Raw genomic sequence first — 20013 nt, 5'->3', positions numbered from 1 at the left:
AATAAAAAAACTTTTATGGCCGGGCGTAGTGGCGCACACTTGTAATCCCCATGCTTGGGAGGCAGAGACAGGAGGATCACGCAGGTTCGAAGCCAGCTGCGCTGGATTAAGAAACCCTGTTTCCAAATCAAAAAAGTATAAAAAATAGGTCTGGGAATATAGCCCGGAAGTAGAAGGGTTTCCAGGAACCCCAGTAACACAAAAAAAGCAGTTGTTCGTCAAAAATAAATTTTAATAAATATAAGAAGGTTGAAATACAAAATTAGAAATCAAAAACAGAAGAATACTTGGAAACTCACATTTTATTTGTGTAAATAAAGAAACATACTTCTAAATATCCAATGAGTTAAGAAGAAATCACAAGGGAAAGTAGAAAGTAATTTAAGTTGAATAAAATAAAAACACCATAAACCAAAACTCATGTGAAGAATGAAATCAGTGATCAGAGGAAACTTTGTAAACACCTACATTAAAAACACAAAAAAAATGCTGGGCATAGTGGTGCACGCTTGTAATCCCCGCGCTTGGGAGGCAGAGACAGGAGGATTGCACAGGTTCCGAAGCCAGACGCACACGCTGGCTTAGGAGACCCTGTTTCCAAATAAAAATGTAAAAATAGGTCTGGGAGTGTAGCCCAGAGGTAGAAGGGCTTCCAGGAACCCCGGTACCACAAAAAAAAAACCCACAAAAAAAATCTCAACTTAATAAAGTAAAATCCCTGGAAAACCACACAAAAGAAGATCAAACTAAACTCAAAATAAGAAGGAAGGAAATGACAATTTGAATAGAAAATAGATAAGAAAAAAGAAAAAAAGTCAATAAATCTTAAAATTAGTTCTTTGAATAGATCAACAAAAACTAAGAGCTTCTAAGTTGTCTGACCAAGAAAAAAGAGTGAAGACTCAAATTATAAGAACGAAAGAGGGGACTTAAATACATACATAAGAGAATTTTAAGGGAATAGAAAGAAAAAAGTATATGCCAACAAATTAGATAATATAGAAAAATGGAAAGGCTAAAGAATATCAAAAGACCTGCAACATAGAGATTTAGTTAATAATCAAAAATCTTCCAAAATTTTTTTTTAAAAAGTCATAACCCAGAATGAGATAATTTCATTGGTAGTTCTATCAAGCATTTAAAGAAGAATTAACACCATAAACCAAAACACATAAAAAGACACACTTCCTAACTGAATCTATAAGGCCAGTGTTCCCATATTACTAACAACAGACATGGGCATTACAAGAAAAGGAAAACTAAAGCAAATTATCCAGCAGCACATTTAAAAAATACTTCATGATCAAGGAAGACTAACTTCAGGAATGTAAGCCTTATTCAGTGTATGCCAATCAATGGACTGTACCATATTTACAAAATAAAAAGGGAGCCAGGCATGGCGGCACATGCTTGTAACCCCTGCGCTTGGGAGGCTGAGACAGGAGGATCACACAGGTTCAAAGCCAGCCTCAGCTACTTAGTAAGGCTCTCAGCAGCTTAGTGAGACCCTGTTTCCAAATAAAATATAAAATAATCTGGGAGTATAGCCCAGAGGTAGAAAGCCTCTGGGTTCCACCCCCAGTGTCACCAAAATTTTTTTTTTTAAAGGGAAAAAACATGATGGTTTCCAAAGAGGAAGCATTTGAAAAGAGCTAACACTATTTCATGATAAAGAAAACACTTAAGAAATTAAGAAAAGTGTACTTTATCACCTTGATAAAGTTAACTACACAGCGAACTTGATGGTGAAAGATTGAAAGCTCTTCTCCCAGAGTTAGGAACAAAATAAGGATATATGCTCTTGCCATGTCTACTCAACACTGTATTGGAGGTTCTCACCAAGGTAATTAGGAAAGCAAAAGGAAAAAAATCCAGATAGAAGAGGAAGAAGTAAAATTAATTCTATTTGCAAATGATAAGATCTTATATATAGAAAGCTATAAATAATCAATGCCTAAAATAAACCTGTCAAAGCTAGTAAGTTCAGCAAGTTGCAGAAAATAAGATCAATATATAAAAATAATTGTTTTTCTACAGTAACAATAAATAATTAAAATAAATATAAGAATAAGAAAACAATTTTATTTATTTTTGTGGCACTGGGGATGGAACTCAGAAGCATTCTACCTCTGAGCTACACCTCTGGCTCTATTTTTATTCTTTATTTTGAAACAGGGTCTCACTAAGTTGCAGAAGGACTCACTAAGTAACTAAGGCTGCCGCGAACTGTGGTCCTCCTGTTTCAGCCTCTAAGTACTGGGATTACAAGTGTGTGCCACCACACCTGGCCTAAAAACAATTTTATTTATAACAGCAACAAAAAATAAAATGCTTAGGAGAAACTCATACTAAAGAAACCAAGACTTGTATACTTAAAAATAACAAAACACTGTTGAAAGAACTTAACTGAATAAATGGAAGGACATCTCATGATACTAGACTGAAAGACTAAGTAATGTTAAGATGGCGATATTCCCAGAATTGACTGGCAGATTCAATTCATTGCCTATCAAAATTACAATGGCCTTTTCTCAAAGATATACAAGTTAATACTAAAGTACATATGGAAATACAAGGAACCTACAATAACCAAAGTAGTCCTTCTTTATTTTATTTTATTTATTTATTTATTTATTTATTTATTTATTTATTTATTTATTTTGGTGGTACTGGCATTCCTGGAAACCCTTCTACTTCTGGGCTACACTCCCAGACCTATTTTTTTATACTTTTTTGGTTTGGAAACAGGGTCTCTTAAGCCAGCACAGCTGGCTTTGAACCTGCATGATCCTCCTGTCTCCGCCTCCCAAGCGCGGGGATTACAAGCGAACACCACCACGCCTGGAAACCAAAGTAGTCTTGAAACAGGAAAACAAAATTGTAGGATTCATACTTCCTACTTCAAAACTTACAAAACTACAGCAATTAAATCAGCTTGATACTGGCATAAAGTCAGATAAATAGAACACAGGAGCCTAATAGTGATCCCCAAAATAAATCCTCAGAGATAAGGTCAAATCATCATTAAACAAGGGTACCAAGACCATTCATGAGATTTCAAAACTTTACGTTTTAAGCAGAGTTTCTTTGGCAGATTCCATGTGTTTCATGACAATGGTCTGAAAAGTTGACAGCTCTAATGCATCCTGGCGATTGTGAAATTCTTCTATATCAACTAAACGTAATTTCCTGCAAGAGATAAAATCACACAGCGATTTAAGATAAAGTATCTTTTGTATCTAATATTTTTGTTGATTGGTCTCTTCTCAAAATATATATTTCCAGATTATCATGAAAGTAAATATCTGAGAACCTGAGATTTTCTAAATTTAAAAATCATTTGTATAGTTAAATTCAATAGTAACACAATGTTATATTATGAAATTTCTCTGGGAAGTAGAAGACCACAAATGGAATTTGATGGAGAGTTTAGACTGGTTATTGCTTTCAAACGGGAACAATTAGAACAGGAAAAGATAAAAGGTTCAATGCTTACAGGATTTATTCTTAAATAAGTCAAAATTTGTGGCTGAGATCTACCCTGATGGATAGATGTACTCTAACCACACATCACTGGAAACACCTCATATACAGTAACTCTGGATTTGCTTTACTCGCAGGACTATTTGTTAGGTCTTTTGGAAGGAACTATAAGTGAGTTAACAAAAAGCAGGAGAGATATGAAAGACCTAATAATTTTTTTATCTTAAGTAATGGTATATCCCACAGATCTGCACTATTGCTGACTGTGATAGGAATGAATGTGATTTGAACTTATTCATGCTCAGAGAAGGCATCAGCAGTTGAGAACCAGAAATATTCACCTCCCCTAAAAGTCTTCTAAGATCCTAAAGTCAATTTCTTGAAGAAAGTAGACCCCAAAGACGTTAGATGGAATTTCGAGGTTCTTAACAGTATATCCATAATTCAAGAGGAAATAAAAGAAGGCCAAATGAAAAAACTGTGGTCTGATGGGACACTGGGATCTAGCCTCGGTTCTTTCAAAAAGGGTTAACTTGAAGGTAAACTTTAGCTTTATAAAGAAGGAAAGTTTAGAACATCAGGTTTAGAAGGAGCTAAGGTGATCTTGATGGATCGTGAAGGTATCAGAACATGTGAGATTCCTTAAATAAAAGTTTATTTTTTAAAAAAAATTGTGACCCTGAATATTAGGAAGCTATGGAATAGATAAATTATCACACCTAATTAAGATCCAGTGTATCAAAATCCTTTGAAGCAGTCTAGTTTTTTTTTAAGGCATAGAGTTTGCTTGAATTGGACACTTTCAATATGATACCCTTTCCAATTGCAATACTATGGATCTTCACTATATACATCGTTTATCCATTAAAATTTTTTCTGGCAGATTAAACTGAAAGAACAATATCAGCTATTAGAGCCATTGTGTTATTCATCTCAATTTAGCAACACATTTCTTCCCTGGAGAAACTATTTAATTCCATATGACTAATTTTTATGTTGTCTGGAAGTTATGGTTAGGTTCCCTTAAAAGAGGGCCATTTCTTCAAGCTTCGTCAACAAAATGTGATGTATTTTTAAATTTTGCCCAATTGGGTGTGTGTGTGTGTGTGGTTCTTTGTATAGTTTTTATTTCAATCTCTTCCCATTTCTCCTATTAAGAGCTAGGCTAAATTCTCTTTACTATATTTCAGAGTGATTTACTTTGTATCCTGAACACTCTACAGTCAATGAGTCCATAGTGTTCTGGTCTAGCAATATTTTGGGAGGCTCACCTTGGTCAACTCATGAACAGTAAAAAAAAAAAAAAATCCACTTTAACGATAAGCTTAACTTTCTTAGATATCTCCTTTTACATCCAACCACTATAATTTATATCATATAATTTCTACATTCTTTTGTGATCTTATATATGTTTCCCCTTTTTTTGTGGTATTGGGGATGGAACCCAGAGGCTTTCTACCTCTGGGCTACACTCCTAGACCTATTTTATATCTTATTTGGAAACAGGGTCTCACTAAGTTTCGTAGAGCCTCACTAAATAGCTGAGGCTGGCTTTGAATCTGGGCAATTCTCCTGTTTCAGCCTCCTAAGTACTTGGGATTACAAGTGTGCACCACCATGCCCGACTATATACATTCCCTTTTTTAAGCAAAAATGCATGAGCATGGAGTAGGTTGTAATTGCATTCCAAAAAGCCAGCTGTGAGATGGAGCTGGTTCTGCAAGTGTAAATACCAAGTGACATGAATTTACACATACCCACCTAGGGCATTGCATCGGGCCTCCACACTTCTGCATCTTAAAGTTTAGACGATTTTTTTCATAAGCATCCCAAAACCCTATGCACCAATAGATTTCCTGCATTTTCAAGGTCCACTGAGATCTGAGCTTATAACTGGCCCTGGGATGAGGATGCCTTCATCCTCAGGGATGAGGGATGTATTCAATGCTGGCTGCTACTCAGAGGGACAGCACTTGTGACTGTCCACACACACTTAATAGGCATTTAGAAAGTAAAAGCAACCCAGGCTTTCAAAGGCAACAGAGGAGTTGGGTTATTTTTCTTTTGTGACTAGAAAAGTTCTTTCCCATTTATCTTTATCCTTGATGCCCTGAGCTCTATTTCAGTTGCCGCTACTCACACCATTGTCACCACAGCCATGGAACCTAGTTTTGGACACATCTACTGACTACTGTTTTATTAATCTCATAATTTTTCTTCCCTCTCTCCTTCCTTCTTTCCTTCCTTCCTTCCTTCCCTTCCTTCCTTCTTTTCTTCCTTTCTGTCTGTCTGTCTTTCTGTCTTTTTTGGTACCGGGATTGAACCCAAAGGGCTATGATCCCAGCCCTTTTTTGTTTTGAAACAGAATTTTACTAGATTGCTGAGAATCTCCTAATTTGCTGAGGTTGGTCTTAAACCTGAAGTTCTCCTGTCTCAACCTCTAGGTACTAAGATTACAGGCGTGCACCACTATGCCAAGCCTTTTTGTTTGTTTGTTTGTTTCTTGCCTCCTGACAATATCTAACAAACCAAGTATAGACATTTATGGATAATATCAGGTAATAGAGCCCCATCCCTCAGCATCCAGCTCAGTGTTTTGGAAAATGGATATAAAAGAAAACAACAACTTGAAGTTTTGTTTTACAATGCAATGCACTTAAGCATGTAAACATCCTCTGTGAAAGGGATACGCTATATTGCATAAATTCATGACTGCATGAAAAATTAGATAATGGGCCGTGAACCCTGGTATCTAAAAGAAAAGAAAAAAAAGAAAAATGTGGGACAAAAAAATGGCCTCTTCTTGTTCATGTTAAACCAAACCCATACTGCAGGCAAACCCATATTGCGCAATGAAAAACAGAAAGAAGGCACTTCCTAGAGGTAGAGGTATCTATTGTGAGAGTCTAAAGCCTAGTTTAACGGTACCAGCCCACTTTTTGAAGTCATCAGAAGGTCCTAAAATATGAAGGAATGTCTGGGTATGCTTTAGAGATCCAGTATAACCTGATCAAATTCTACCTGCCTGGGTACATTCAGCTGCGTAAGCCGGCCCTCTGACTTGAGCTCCATGAGAGCTGACACGTCCGGGAATGAAAAAGGACAGGAACAAAAACTTAAATAACCCATATGGATAAAGTAGAACATTCTGGAAAAAATAGTGGAATAAAAACTTCCAGCCCAAACTTCCCCTAAAAGAATCATCCAAAATTTATAAAGAAATTCTATCTTAAAGAGAAAATGAGCAGGAATTCTGTGATCAGAGAATCTACATGAAGAAAATCATCAACTCTGAGACAGATACATAATATTAAATATTGAGTTACATAAGATGTGTTGGGTAGGGGGAGGAGGGGGAAGAGGGCACCAAGCACAGTCTGAATGTATGCCACTTTCAATATGATCCACATTAAAATTTTTAAAAATTAAATTAAATTTAAAAAGATATGGGTAAAATACTACATATAATTATGTATGTCTATTTTTCAATTAGAATGTAATAACTTTCTTCCTCTCTTTTGAATTTGCAAAAGTAGGCTTAAATTTTAAAATGAAAAACGAATGTTACAATAGCCAAGAAGAGTACAAAAAAAGTCAGACTTCTTTTACTAGATACAAGAACATATGAGGTCACTTTAATTAAATTAACACAGTATATGTACAGAAAGAGATTCAAATATTAGAAGAACAAAATAGAGAATTCAGAAAGAGACTTTGTAAATTACTATGCCTTCTGTAGACTGCTGCACACCAAAGAGTAAGGATAAAAAGGTGAATTGCTTGATAAATTATGCTGGTACAGTTGGCTATCTTAAGAAACCTAAGTGAATCTCATTTTATATCATAGATAAAATAACATCCAGTTGATAAAAAAAACTAAAATAACCAAGGAGATTACATATACCATTTAATGAATGGGGAGACCTTCTTAACCAAGGCAGAAATTCAAATGTTAGAAAAGAAAGACATATCAGATGATATAAAAATTAAAATTTGTGTATATTGAAGAAAACTATAAAGTCAGTGAATGAATAAATTATAAATCTGAGTTTTAGCAGTTGTTTTATATATTTGTGTCAGGTAACTGGCACAAAACTAAAATCTCTATTATAATTATTATATCTATTATATAATTATTATATCTATTATAATAATAATTTATTATATCTCTATTACAATTATATCATTATAACAAGAGGTCATAAAATTAATGAGAGAAACAATAATCTAACAGAAAAATAGACAAAAATATAGAGAAATGATAACCAAACAAATCCAAATGACCAACAAGCAAAAATATGCTCCAATTCCCTTGTCAGCAAATGCAAACAGAAATCACAATATCTTAACATTTTACATTGATTAGAAAAATGCTACAATACATAACTAGAGTTTTGGAGAAAGAGATTCTCCTTTGCCATTAATAGAAATGCAAAGTATCAAATATTCCTGGAAGGAAATTTAGCAACATCTACTAAAATAAAAACACAAATATGCTTTGATCCAGAAATCCTACTTTGGGGAATATATTCCATGAAAACAAAAGTATCAGTAAATAAGGACATATATGCAAAGTTTCTTTCTGATGCATTATTCACAGTAGCAGAAACTGAAAGTAAAACAAATGACTTTAATTGAGATAGAGCTGGAAAAAAATGATGTTCCAACCACACCATGGAAAATTGTGTCCCTTTGGAGAAGTATAAATTACACCTATACCAGTTTAGTCATAGGGATTTTTGCAAATAGGTTTGAGATAAACAAAATACAATAATAAGCATGGTCATTTCTATATAACAAAAATCCCAAAATATTATATCGTGTATAGTTATGCTATGGATGTATGTGTAAGCATTCAAATGTATATGGTAATATGAGCACTACAAATATTGACGTATCCACTAGATGATTATCATGTATTATTTGGTTGGGTTGTGGAAGGAAAGTCAAGTCTGAGAAAAAGAAAGGTGGATGAGAGTTAAACAAAATAAAAGTGTGTGGTCACCATGCATGGTGAAGTACAACTATAATCCCAGTAGTTGGAAAGCTGAGACAGGAGGCTTGCAGGTGCAAAGTCAGCCTCAGCAACTAAGGCTCTCAGCAACTTATCGAGACCCTGCTTGAAAATAAAATAGATCTGGGGATGTAGCGCAGAGGTAAGATGCTCCTGGGTTCAATCGCCAGTACCAAGAAAAGAAGTGAATATGATCACAGTTCTGTATTTATATAAAATTACATATGTATCTGTATAAAGAACATAAAATTTGTTAAACAAGGTAAAGAGAGAGTAAGAAAAAGAGTCCTTAGCCATAACAAACTTACAAAGCAATCGTTTTATCTGAAGATATTGAAGCCTAGGAGAGAATAAGAGCCAAACTTGAAAACCTGTGCTCAGATGGTGGCCTCGCTGGACAGTCTGGAAGGCCTTCACTTCCTGGACCCTGCCCCAGAGTAGGATTAAGGTTAGGTGCTCAGTGTGCTGAAGAAGCCAACAGTGAAAACCACTGAGAAACTGGTGGGCAAGGCCCCTTGTGTGTGCACAGAGGGTTTCTGAGGGCAGAGACACCAGTCAAGCTTCTGTAACGCCCAGAGTACTTAGTATGGTTCCTTCTTTTATATACGTTTACTGGTACATTGTAATAATACATGATAATGAAATTCAGAGTGATAATGCCATACATACACACGGCACTTGGTGCGCTTCCTCCCTGGATCCCATCCTGTTCCTTCCCTTTCCCCAAACGACATTGAGGTTGGCATTGACAATTTCATGTATGGTTCTAAAGGAAGTAGCTTTCCCTTTGCCAATCTGCTGAAGAACAATGGGCTCACTTATTGTACAATCATACAAAAGCCCAAGGAGTTTACTTGAAGAGCAGGTCATAGGTAAACAGGCATTATGGTTGGGGTGGTGAGTATCGGCCCACCAGACCACCCTCTGTACTCAAGCTTTGCAAACTCGGGCGCCATCTCATCTAGCATGAAGGCATTGGCAGATCCAAGTTTGGGGAGGCCTAACAGGAAGCCATTTTTAAGAAAAATAATATAAATCTTTTTTTTTTTTTTTGGTGGTACTGGGGTTCCTGGAAACCCTTCTACATCCAGGCTACAATCCAAGACCTATTTTATAATTTTATTTTGAAAACAGGGTCTCTTAAGCCAGCACGGCTGGCTTCGAACCTGCGCAATCCTCCTGTCTCCACCTCCCAAGCGCGGGGATTACAAGTGTGTCACCACGCCCGGCTAAATCTTCATTATTTCTGCAAATGTTAAAAGCATACATCAATGTTAGCATATTGCCAAAATCCTTCCAAAGTCTTTGGAAGGGGACTGCAAGAGAGGTGACACTAAGTTGAAGCTTCTTCTTGGTCCTCAGGGGCCAGGCCTTTTTGCTGCAACAGTACTATCCACCAGCCCTCACACTTGGCTCTGCCAAGACTTCTAGGTAAAGCTGCACCACTGCGCTAGCAGTCATCTGAGAACTTCACTTTATGCTATCACATGGGCAATATCTTTCTAAACTGTTTATAGAGGATTGTACACTGGGCATGGTGACGCACACTTGTAATCCCAGTACTTGGGAGGCTAAGACAGGAGGATTGCAAGTTCGAAGCCAGCCTGGACAACTTAACAAGGCTCTCCGCAACCTAGTGAGACCCTGTTTCCGAATAAGAAATAAACTTGGGCTGGGGGTTTAGCTCAGACGTAGAATGCCTCTGGGTTGAATCCCCACTGCCACACACACACACACACACACACACACACACACACACACACACAAAGAGATCGTAGCAGCTAATATTCTGTGCAATTTCAAATAAATAAGGAAAATTTAGCCCCTTAACTGTGATCACCTTTAAAGTACATGTGGTACTGAGGTAAGAAAGAGGGGCAGCATTTGGATAGAAATAAAAGACAATGTTCAAGCATCATATTTTCAAGTATCTGCATATTTACATATGTCTCTATGTTGTTTACTAAAAACCATGTTCAGATACTTAAATTATATTTGTGATTAATGTTTTAATTTATACTTAAAATAGTGAAATATGTGATTAAAGAGCCTTTGTCTTTTTTTTAAACCTTAATAAGACCAGAAGTACTCACTTAAAAGTGCTGTGCCACAGATCTAGCACAGCCAGCATTGTTGGGTTCATTGCGTTCAAGTGATCCCTAATATAACTACTTGCAGCTAAAAAAGATTTTCTCCAAGGTTTTGGCAGAACTTCCATTCTGAAAGACAAAGAGAAAAAATTTTAGTTCTAGCCTTTAAAATTCAAAAGAAAATACCAGGCTATGGGTATAGCTCAGTGGTAAAGAGTTTGCTTAGTATAAGTTCAATCCCCAGCAACACCCACATATATACATACACAAAAGTATCTGTACAATCAAAGTACACTTTAAGTAACTATTTGATTTAATAAAAAATACACTTTGTCCTTCATGTAGTAAGAAAATATTTAATTATGTTTAAAGACATATAAGGGCTATATCTTTATGGTTTAGTATATTTTCACTAAAATTAATAATTATCCAATTAGATTTTAATCTTGAACACATAAGTAACTAACTTTTGTCTCTAAATACTTGACCCTATTGAGTCCACAGATAATTTACAATTATCAAAGGGAAACAATAGTATCTTTCCTAGATGAAGATGCTCTGTAAATTTTCTGGATAAGCATTTATATTTTCTTTAACTTTAAACATAATTTAAGAATATAGTCCAGCACTCTTATGAAAATCTCTTTGAATTTTATTATCTTCTTGTAGAGGATTGTAAACCGGGCATGTGTGGTACACCCTTATAATCCCAGTACTTGGGAGGCTGAGACAGGAGGATTGCAGATTTGAAGCCACCTCGACAACTTAGCAAGGCCCTCTGCAACTTAGTGAGATCATGCCCGGCTTACAATACTCTGTAACCTCTGAGCTATAGCCCCAGCCCTATTTTTTATTCTTTATTTTGAAACAGGGTCTCACTGAGTTGCAAAGGGCCTCACTAAGTAGCTGAGGCTGTCCGAGAATGGCGATTCTCCTGTCTCAGCCTCCCAGGCACTGGAACTAAAAAGCGTGAGCCACCATGCCCGGCTATATGTTAATTTATTTAGGAAAAATTTATGATAAGTATATTTTACCATTATATACTCTATATTCTAATTCATGTAATAAATTGAAACATATTATATATATGCACATTTTCAGCAACATTTTCACATGTGTTTTTGTGGTCATGAAGATTTCAATGCAGAGACAGATAAGGTTCTTTCTACCAGAGTATTTATGTTTTAACAATCTAAGTGTCTGTCCACTGCATAGTCACCTATCCATCCACCCATCGACTTGTAAATATAGCATGTTGGAGTTTAAACACATTAGTAAAAATCATAAGGATAATTAGTTGTATATTTTAAATTAATAAATGCACATGTATAGATACCATATATATGTTTAGATATAAATTATAAACACATACACATATATAAACATAAATGGTCACATAAAACCAGTACTCTTAGAGAAAGCCGGTCACTTACTCAGCACGATGGGGCAGAAGTTCACTAGTCTTTTTATCATCATCTTTTTCTCTAGGGTCTTTCAAAACAAAATCAACTAAAATAAAATTTAAAAGTTTTGATAAATAAGCATGTATTAATTACAGTATATTTCTAAGTGATCACAAAAGAAAACTTATTAAAATTTATCACTTAAATTATGTTAAAAGTGTTTTAATAGTGAGCAATTTGGGCATTTATGAGGAAAATAAAAAATTATGAGAACATTTATCAGATCTGTGTCTTTGAGACCTTATTTTCTCTTTCTTAACAATGTGTCCCTGTTCTTTCATTTGAAAATGTTAATTGCTTTGAACATTACATTTTCTTTTATAGCTATCTCACCGTAAGTGTTCTTGTCGAATTGAAGGTCAGCAAAACAGAGTAGTTTTCTTTAACTGAAGAGAGGCACATATGAACTTTGTTGTCCTCTTTTAAATAGCATAAGAACATAAAATAACCTTAGTATAAATTCAATAAAGTAAGCTACCTCTGCTTCTGTTGTCTACGGTCTTTAGTTTACAGCTAATTCTAATTCTTCTGCCTATCTGGAATCTCTTTATAGAGGGCAAATGTTATTATCCCTTTGCTTCGAATCTTCAGAGACTGTCCATAACCTTCAAATTCTTTAAAAAGGGATGTAAGGCACTTCAAACAGTGTCCCCTTCCCGAAAGACACTATGCCTTGGCCACCAGAAAGAACTGCCATTGTTCATGGTGTTTCCTAGACTGAACATCAACATGCTCCTCATCCTCCAAGACTTCGGTTAGGGGCCTCCAGGTATCTCCTGGGATGACCACTTCTTTTTTACATGTATGTGTGAGTCTGTTTGTCCCTCTCCTTTCCTCTCCTCTCCTCGTTGCACTTACTACTGTGCTTTACAATGAGTGATTTGTCCATCTCCTTCATTATACTATTTAGCTCTTTATATTACTTATACTGGCTTTTTATATTACTCAATAAAAGCCTTAAATGCAACAAATGTTGTCTCTTTGAAGCATCATCAATTCAATTCCAAAGTGTTATGGTTTCTCCAACTTTGAATAGAGCATCCATTATACCAGATTCATTACTGCCAACCAATTGGAGAACCCTTTTCAGAAGTACAGGTTCCAAGGCCTTATTTCTAGTCATTTTAATTGAGTTTGGGCCAGAAATCAGTGTTTTTAAAATGATTCATAATATTAAGTCACACTTAGGATCAATCTATTGGTTTATCACAGGTCAACAAGATGCTTATGTAAAGGATCAGATTATGACTACTTCCAACTTTGTGGGATTCCAGGACACTGTTACGACTATTCACTTCTGCTCTTGTTGCTCAAAAGCAGCCATAGATAATGTGCAAATACATGAGTGTAGCTGTTTCAATAAAACTTTATTCACAAAACAGGCAGTGGCCAGACATGGCCTCTAAGCTGTAGTTTGCCTATTTCTGGTCCATAGTAAAACATAATTAAACATATTTAGATCTATGATATCATTAATATTAATGCTCAGTGTTAATGTTTAAACTTTTAGGTAATTATTCACATATGTATGACTCATCTCTCAAACCTACATCATGAGATCCTTATACGAAGAGATGATCTTGAAGTGAGATGCTATCTCCTAAGTGCCTAATGCCTTAAATAAGTAAGAAAATAAAAATTTTGAAGCCTGAATTGGTGGCACATGCCTGTAATACAGTACTTGGAGGCTGAGACAAGAAGATCACACGTTTAAGTCTATGGTACACTAATTTAATGAGACCCTGTTTCAAAATTTAAAAAAAAAAAATGGGGATGGGAATGTAGCTTAGTGATAGAATGCCCTGGGTTCAATTCCCACTACTGAAAAATAAATGAAACTGATTTTTAAAATACACTTTTATCAGTGCATTGTAACTACACAATAAGGAGGTACAGAGTGACAGAAACGCACGTGCTCACAGCTCCAGGTGTGTTTCCCTCCAGATCCCACTTATTCTCTTCCCCGCCCCATATACATTATATTATATTACATTATATTATATTACATTATATTATATTACATTATATTATATTATATAGATTGAAGTCAATAACTTTGCACATGTACATAGCATTAGTTGAGCTGTTTCCTCCATAGTCTCCTCTCCCACCCCCACTCCTCATCCCTAATTCCCTTGCACTATTTTACTTGTATCTCTCCTCATTTATCTGAAGTTCTTTTGTTTCCCAATTTCTCTCCAGCTTCCACATATGAGAGAAAACATACAACCCTTCACTTTCTGAGACTGCCTGGCATTACCTAACATTTTAACTTCTTGTACTTCACTATTATGTAACAACAATGTAAGGGACAGCATAATAGTAGAGTTTCAAGTATAAATATTAACTTTTACTATAAAAATTATCTTCAATGTGACACATAATCAAATTAGAAAGAAAATAGCAACTTACCTATGGATTTCTTTACGCTAAGAAGATAATCTTCTCTCATTTCATCAGATAATACAATTATACTGTCAGTGAGGACTTTCAGATGTTGCGGCACTAAACTTAATACATGTTCCAGCCATGAATCTTCCATTGGGGCAACATGGTCTGTATCAATTCCATGATGAATATAGTAATAATACCTCTACAAAAAGATAGGGAAAATATATACGGGTTTAGTACTATAAAAAGTATCTTTGTCAAAATACAAAACCACTAAAAAAAAGGAAAAAATTCAGGTTTTAGAAAAGCCAAGTATTTATAAATTGTTAAAACTGTTTTGTGAAATTCATGTAAATATTATTTAAGATCTCTTAAATTCAAAATATAAAAAATATTTCATGAAAAATAAAGCTCTTATATCAGTTTATAACTATATTACAAAATATCATGTTCTATTATAAAATATATAATGCACTCGTTAACAGAATATATGCTGAATTAGAGCTTAGTGTTTTGTTTTGGGGTGTGTGTGTGTGTGTGTGTGTGTGTGTGTGTGTGTGTTACTATGATGGAACCCAGGTGCCTCTTAACTCTAAGCTACACTCCCGAACCGGTTTTATATTTTATTTGGAAACAGGGTCTCAATAAGTTACTGAGAGTTTCACTAAGTTGCAGAGGCTGGCTTTGAACCTATGTGATTCTCCTGTCTGAGCCTCCCAAGTACTGAGATCACAAGCGTGCACCACCACACCCAGCCAGAACTTAGTGTTTTATAAAGGTTCAAAAATATGTTATTTTGTATTATTGATAATGAGAAGTAGATTTTAAAACCTGCTAGCAAATCTGTATCTATATAACTCCCAAAATATTATATAACAGAATTTAGAATATTTATAAGTGGCCTGTTAATTAATATTCTATATTATAATCTTATAAAATTTATTATATGAGTTCATAAAACATTCATTTAAAACCCAGTATCACTTCTCTAATAATGAAAATTTTTTTTTTTGCGGGTCTGGGGATGGAACCCAGGGGCATTTGATCTCTGAGCTATACCCCATGCCCGATTTTTTTTATATTTATACTTTATTTTGAAACAGGGTCTCACTAAGTTGCAGAAGGCCTCACTAAGTAGCTGAGGCTGTCTGTGAACTGTGATCCTCTGGGTCTCAGCCTCCCGAATGCTGGGATTACAAGCATGTGCCACCACGCCCAGCTAATAATGGAAATTTAACTTTAATATTTCACAAATATCTACCTGGCACTTAGGAAAATATTTAAGCCTCAAAATATTTCCAAATTATCATTAGTAAATCTTTGATATTTGCATTTTAAAATGTATTTATGTACTGAAATAGATAAAGAATTACTATGTCTAAAGGAAGTCAATATACTTTGAAAATGTACATTATAGCTGGGTGTGGTGGCACATGCTTGTAATCCCCGCGCTTGGGAGGCGGTGACAGGAGGATCACGCAGGTTTAAAGCCAGCCTCGCTGGCTTAAGAGACCCTGTTTCCAAATTTAAAAATATAAAATAGGTCTGGGAGTGTAGCCCGGAGGTAGAAGGGTTTCCAGAAAACCCAGTATTACCCCCCCAAAATGTACATTATAGAGCTAAGATAATTTCTCATAAAAGAATCGAGGCATGTAAATGCTTCACATGACTGAGGCGAACTTTAAGATAGGAAGCAAGTAGATCTGAGATTCTTTAATTGTGGTCTTAGATGGCAAGAAAGAGAATAATTTTCTTCTTTAATCCAGTGAAGCAATTTCATGGAACTCTGCATTTACACCTAAATCCACAGAGTTCTACAAAGAAGGAGCCCAGAATAATTTTAAAGATATCAAAGTATCTTTAGGCATTTCCCCTATTTTCAGTTCTCCTAAGAAGCAGTTGTTACCAGTATGTCTTTCTCTATTGCAGAAGTGGTTGCTTTCGGAATTATGTTTTCATCAGAAACAGCTGAGTCTAAACCAGCATCTTGTTGCCTAAGAAAATGATAAACACAATATACAAAAGTATATAAATGGAAGTTTGAACATAAGGCAATGGACATAAAAGCATCAGGACTATTTTCTAGTGAATATGCGAAAATATAAATGATTCAACATTTTATAACTGATATACATATTTGTATCATACTATATTCCTACTCAAATACTTTCTCTCTAATTTGGGGAGAACAATTATATATTGCAAGTGATCTCCAAGACTTAGTTCAAAGGTCACATCCTTTGATAGCCTTTATTCATTCTCCTTCATCACTCCAAAATCAAGCTTGCTCTTCTTTGAACTTGCCAAGGGAAATTCTTACATTACTCCTAAAATATGTATGGTTATTTATTAGATGAGTTTTAAAGTAAAGAATTTTAATGCTGTTTTGCAGAAAAAAATACATTCCTCAAAAAGCTTTTTCTCTGATCCCTAGACATACAAGTTACCAATGAGTGACACTGAAGCTCCTGTGTTCCTATACTTTATATTGGGTATATGTTTATATAATACTATTATATTTACAACTATAATTCAATTCAAAATCTATGCCAGATATGAGTCATATTTTATGACTTCTTTGTTTTGTTTGTTTGTTTTTGTGGTACTGTGATGGAACCCAGTGGCCTTCTACCTCTGAGCTACACTCCCGAACCTGTTTTATATTTTATTTGGAAACAGGGTCTCAATAAGTTGCTGAGAGTTTCACTAAGTAGCAGAGGCTGGCTTTGAACCTATGTGATTCTCCTGTCTGAGCCTCCCAGGTACTGAGATTACATAAGCGTGCGCCACCATGCCCAGCCAGAAAGGCACAGTTTACATCTTCAGGAAAAATAAAAAGCTTTTCTGAGCTGGGCACGGTGGCACACGCTTGTAATCCCAGCATTTGGGAGGCTGAGACCAGAGGATCACGGTTCGCGGACAGCCTCAGCTACTTAGTGAGGCCCTCCGCAACTCAGTGAGACCCTATTTCAAAAAATAAAGAATAAAAAATAGGGCAGGGGGTGTAGCTTGAAGGTCAAATGCCTCTGGGTTCCATCCCCAGACCCGCAAAAGAAAAAAAAAAAAGCTTTTCTGGAAGAGTTTTAAAGATCTCTAGTGTTGTATAGATCATGCCCTGGACTTCAGTTCTTTCTAGAATGATACAGGTTAGTGATGCTGTATAATAAAATATTCCCTCCCACTAGCTGTCTGATGGGTGGAGACTCAAGGTTCATTCAATATCTAAGATATTATACAAAGTACCCAGAATTAATCTTTTAATTGACCTTTTTCAAATTCAGGAATCTAATATTTTATGAACTTTACCCTTAATTTTTAAAAATTATATGAGCAACATATGTAGAAATTAGTAATGGGGATACCAAAGAGACTTCAAATAATAGAGGAGAAACTTCAATGGAGCCAGAAAGATGGTCTAGGGAAAGGAGAAGGGGAGGGAGAATCAATGAAGGAATTGCTCTCGTTGGCATTATGTACATATATGAGAATACCAATGCCAGTCCCAATGCCCTGAGTGGAGAGGTAGGACTTGGGAGAAAGCCAAGGCAAAGCCCACCAAGTACTGTGTGTGTATGCCACCATCAATATGAGCTACTTTATAATATGAAACTATAGTGTAACAATAAAAATATAAAAATATATGAAGTTGAATGAATGAATAAATAAATAATACAAGCAAGAAAAGAAGCAAGTTTTAGGTAATGTCTCAGTCTCATGCAATATATAGTAGGTGCTGAATAAATGTTAATCATTGAGGGAATATGCTGTGAAAGGAGCAGTAGGAGACTGTCAAGGTATTCAGCAGTTGGAAAGGGAAGAATTGATTCCTAACCACAAACGTAATCTTAAGGTTACTAATTGTGTAGAAACAAGGAACTAATACAACAGTAATGATCAGAAAATCTGAGTTCACATTCTACCACTATAAGGTGAATAGTCTTAACACCTGGTGTTTTCTTAATGGTTGAAATGTTCATCTTAACTACTTTGATGAATCCTAGAAATTAAACATACTTTTTCCTCTGTGTGACTAATGCCTGCCTAGAAGGACACAGCAAGGCCAGCGTAGGGGAGAAGAAAGAATATCGGTGGTTGTAGAAACAGCTACAGAAATTCTGGCAGTTCAGATTGAAAAAGCTTTCAGCCCTACAACTCTATGACTCCTTTATGCTAGGGCTATAGGAAAAGATTCTGCTCCTTGGACACAATGATGATAATTTTTTTATTGTTTGCCTACTGATGTCATCAATATTTTCACATATATTATCTCTAACCCTGACAACCATTGTTAAAAAAGTATAATGACATAATTATCCCACTTCACAGATGAAGAAACTGAATGTCAGGGAGATTAAATACCTTCCCCTTGGTCTGCAGCTACTTGAATTAGAAAAAAAGAATTTTCTCATTAATATGTATCTCCAAATAGGCATGCCCTGTCCAATACAAAATTTCATTCAGAAGCAAAACAAACAATATAGCAGAGACTTGGCTTAAAGAGAAAATGAGATGAACCTTATTTCTCAAAGATTAAAAGAACTACATATTTTTTCTTTATAAAATTAATAAAGGCTTTTGGCTCAAGATGGTGGCATGAACATATCTTTTTAAAGTTTCCCTGTGAAAATGTTAGTTAAATTACTTTGACTGATGACTGTGAAGCAACTAGAAGAAAAGTCATCAGCTGAGAATAAAAATATCAGCAAATTTCTGGAACATGAGAAAAAGATAGAGGAGAGATGAAAGAGAGTTTAAAACACCATAGCCCACAAGACAAAATGAAAAGCAATCTACCTTCTTGGAGTCTGATGTAGTTACCAAAGAAGAAGATGAGAGGGAGGCTGAGAGCAAGAGGTCATCTGAACAGTTAACTATGATGCTCATTAGACAAATTAAAAAGCACACATTCCCCAAAAAGGATTAAACATGACTCAAGAAGAGAAAGAGAAAATCCAAACAAACCTATGTGAAGTAAATTAATTGAATTGGTAATTAATAATTTTCCCACAAAGAAAAGTTCAAGTCCAAATGGATTCATTAATGAATTCTAAGAAACAAGAAAAAAATAATACCAAGATAGAAAAAGTAAGGACATTCTCTTGACTCATTTTATGAGACAACTAGTGAACCAATATCAAAGCCAAAAATACCAAAAAAAAATTACAGGCACATATTACTCATGAGTATGAATTCAAAGCTCCCTAACAAAATATGAGCAAATAGAATTTGGCAATGTCGACTTCCGGGAAGATGGCGACCGAGAAAAGCGGGGCTTAAGAGCCCCGCTAACAACCAATCTCCATTACCACAAAATCAGCGCCTTTCATAGCCAGAAAACACCATCACCAGAGAAACAAAAAAATCACCAGGCTCCAGAGAGAAAGTGGACTGAGATCAGAGCTCAGAGCCACAGAGGAGATAACCGGCCTCACGCCCGAGGACGCGGCAGCAGCGCCATACTGCCAGCAGCAGCGGCAAATTCACCGGACGGCTACAGCAAGCCGAGGTGAGCCACTGCGGAATAGCCAGGCGGGATTTCTCGCCGCAGGTAAAATCTAAAGCTCCCAGTGGC

The 20013-nt window shown here is 35.7% G+C and overlaps 1 protein-coding gene across 1 annotated transcript in view; it reads right to left on the bottom strand.

The window, feature by feature from the left end:
• DNAH7 (dynein axonemal heavy chain 7) overlaps positions 1 to 20013 on the bottom strand; it is a gene marked incomplete at both ends in the record, with an annotated part of 253563 nt that overhangs the window by 213084 nt on the left and 20466 nt on the right. Inside the window, 5 exons of the mRNA XM_080689358.1 lie at positions 3070 to 3189; positions 10591 to 10716; positions 12021 to 12096; positions 14463 to 14643; positions 16348 to 16435. Of these exons, the coding sequence (XP_080545484.1) occupies positions 3070 to 3189; positions 10591 to 10716; positions 12021 to 12096; positions 14463 to 14643; positions 16348 to 16435 (591 nt within the window). The remainder of the gene's footprint in view (positions 1 to 3069; positions 3190 to 10590; positions 10717 to 12020; positions 12097 to 14462; positions 14644 to 16347; positions 16436 to 20013) is intronic.

Source organism: Muscardinus avellanarius (assembly GCF_963383645.1).
Source record: "Muscardinus avellanarius genome assembly, chromosome: 2".
Taxonomy (NCBI): Eukaryota; Metazoa; Chordata; class Mammalia; order Rodentia; family Gliridae; genus Muscardinus; species Muscardinus avellanarius.
This window is presented reverse-complemented; position numbering and strand designations above follow the sequence as displayed.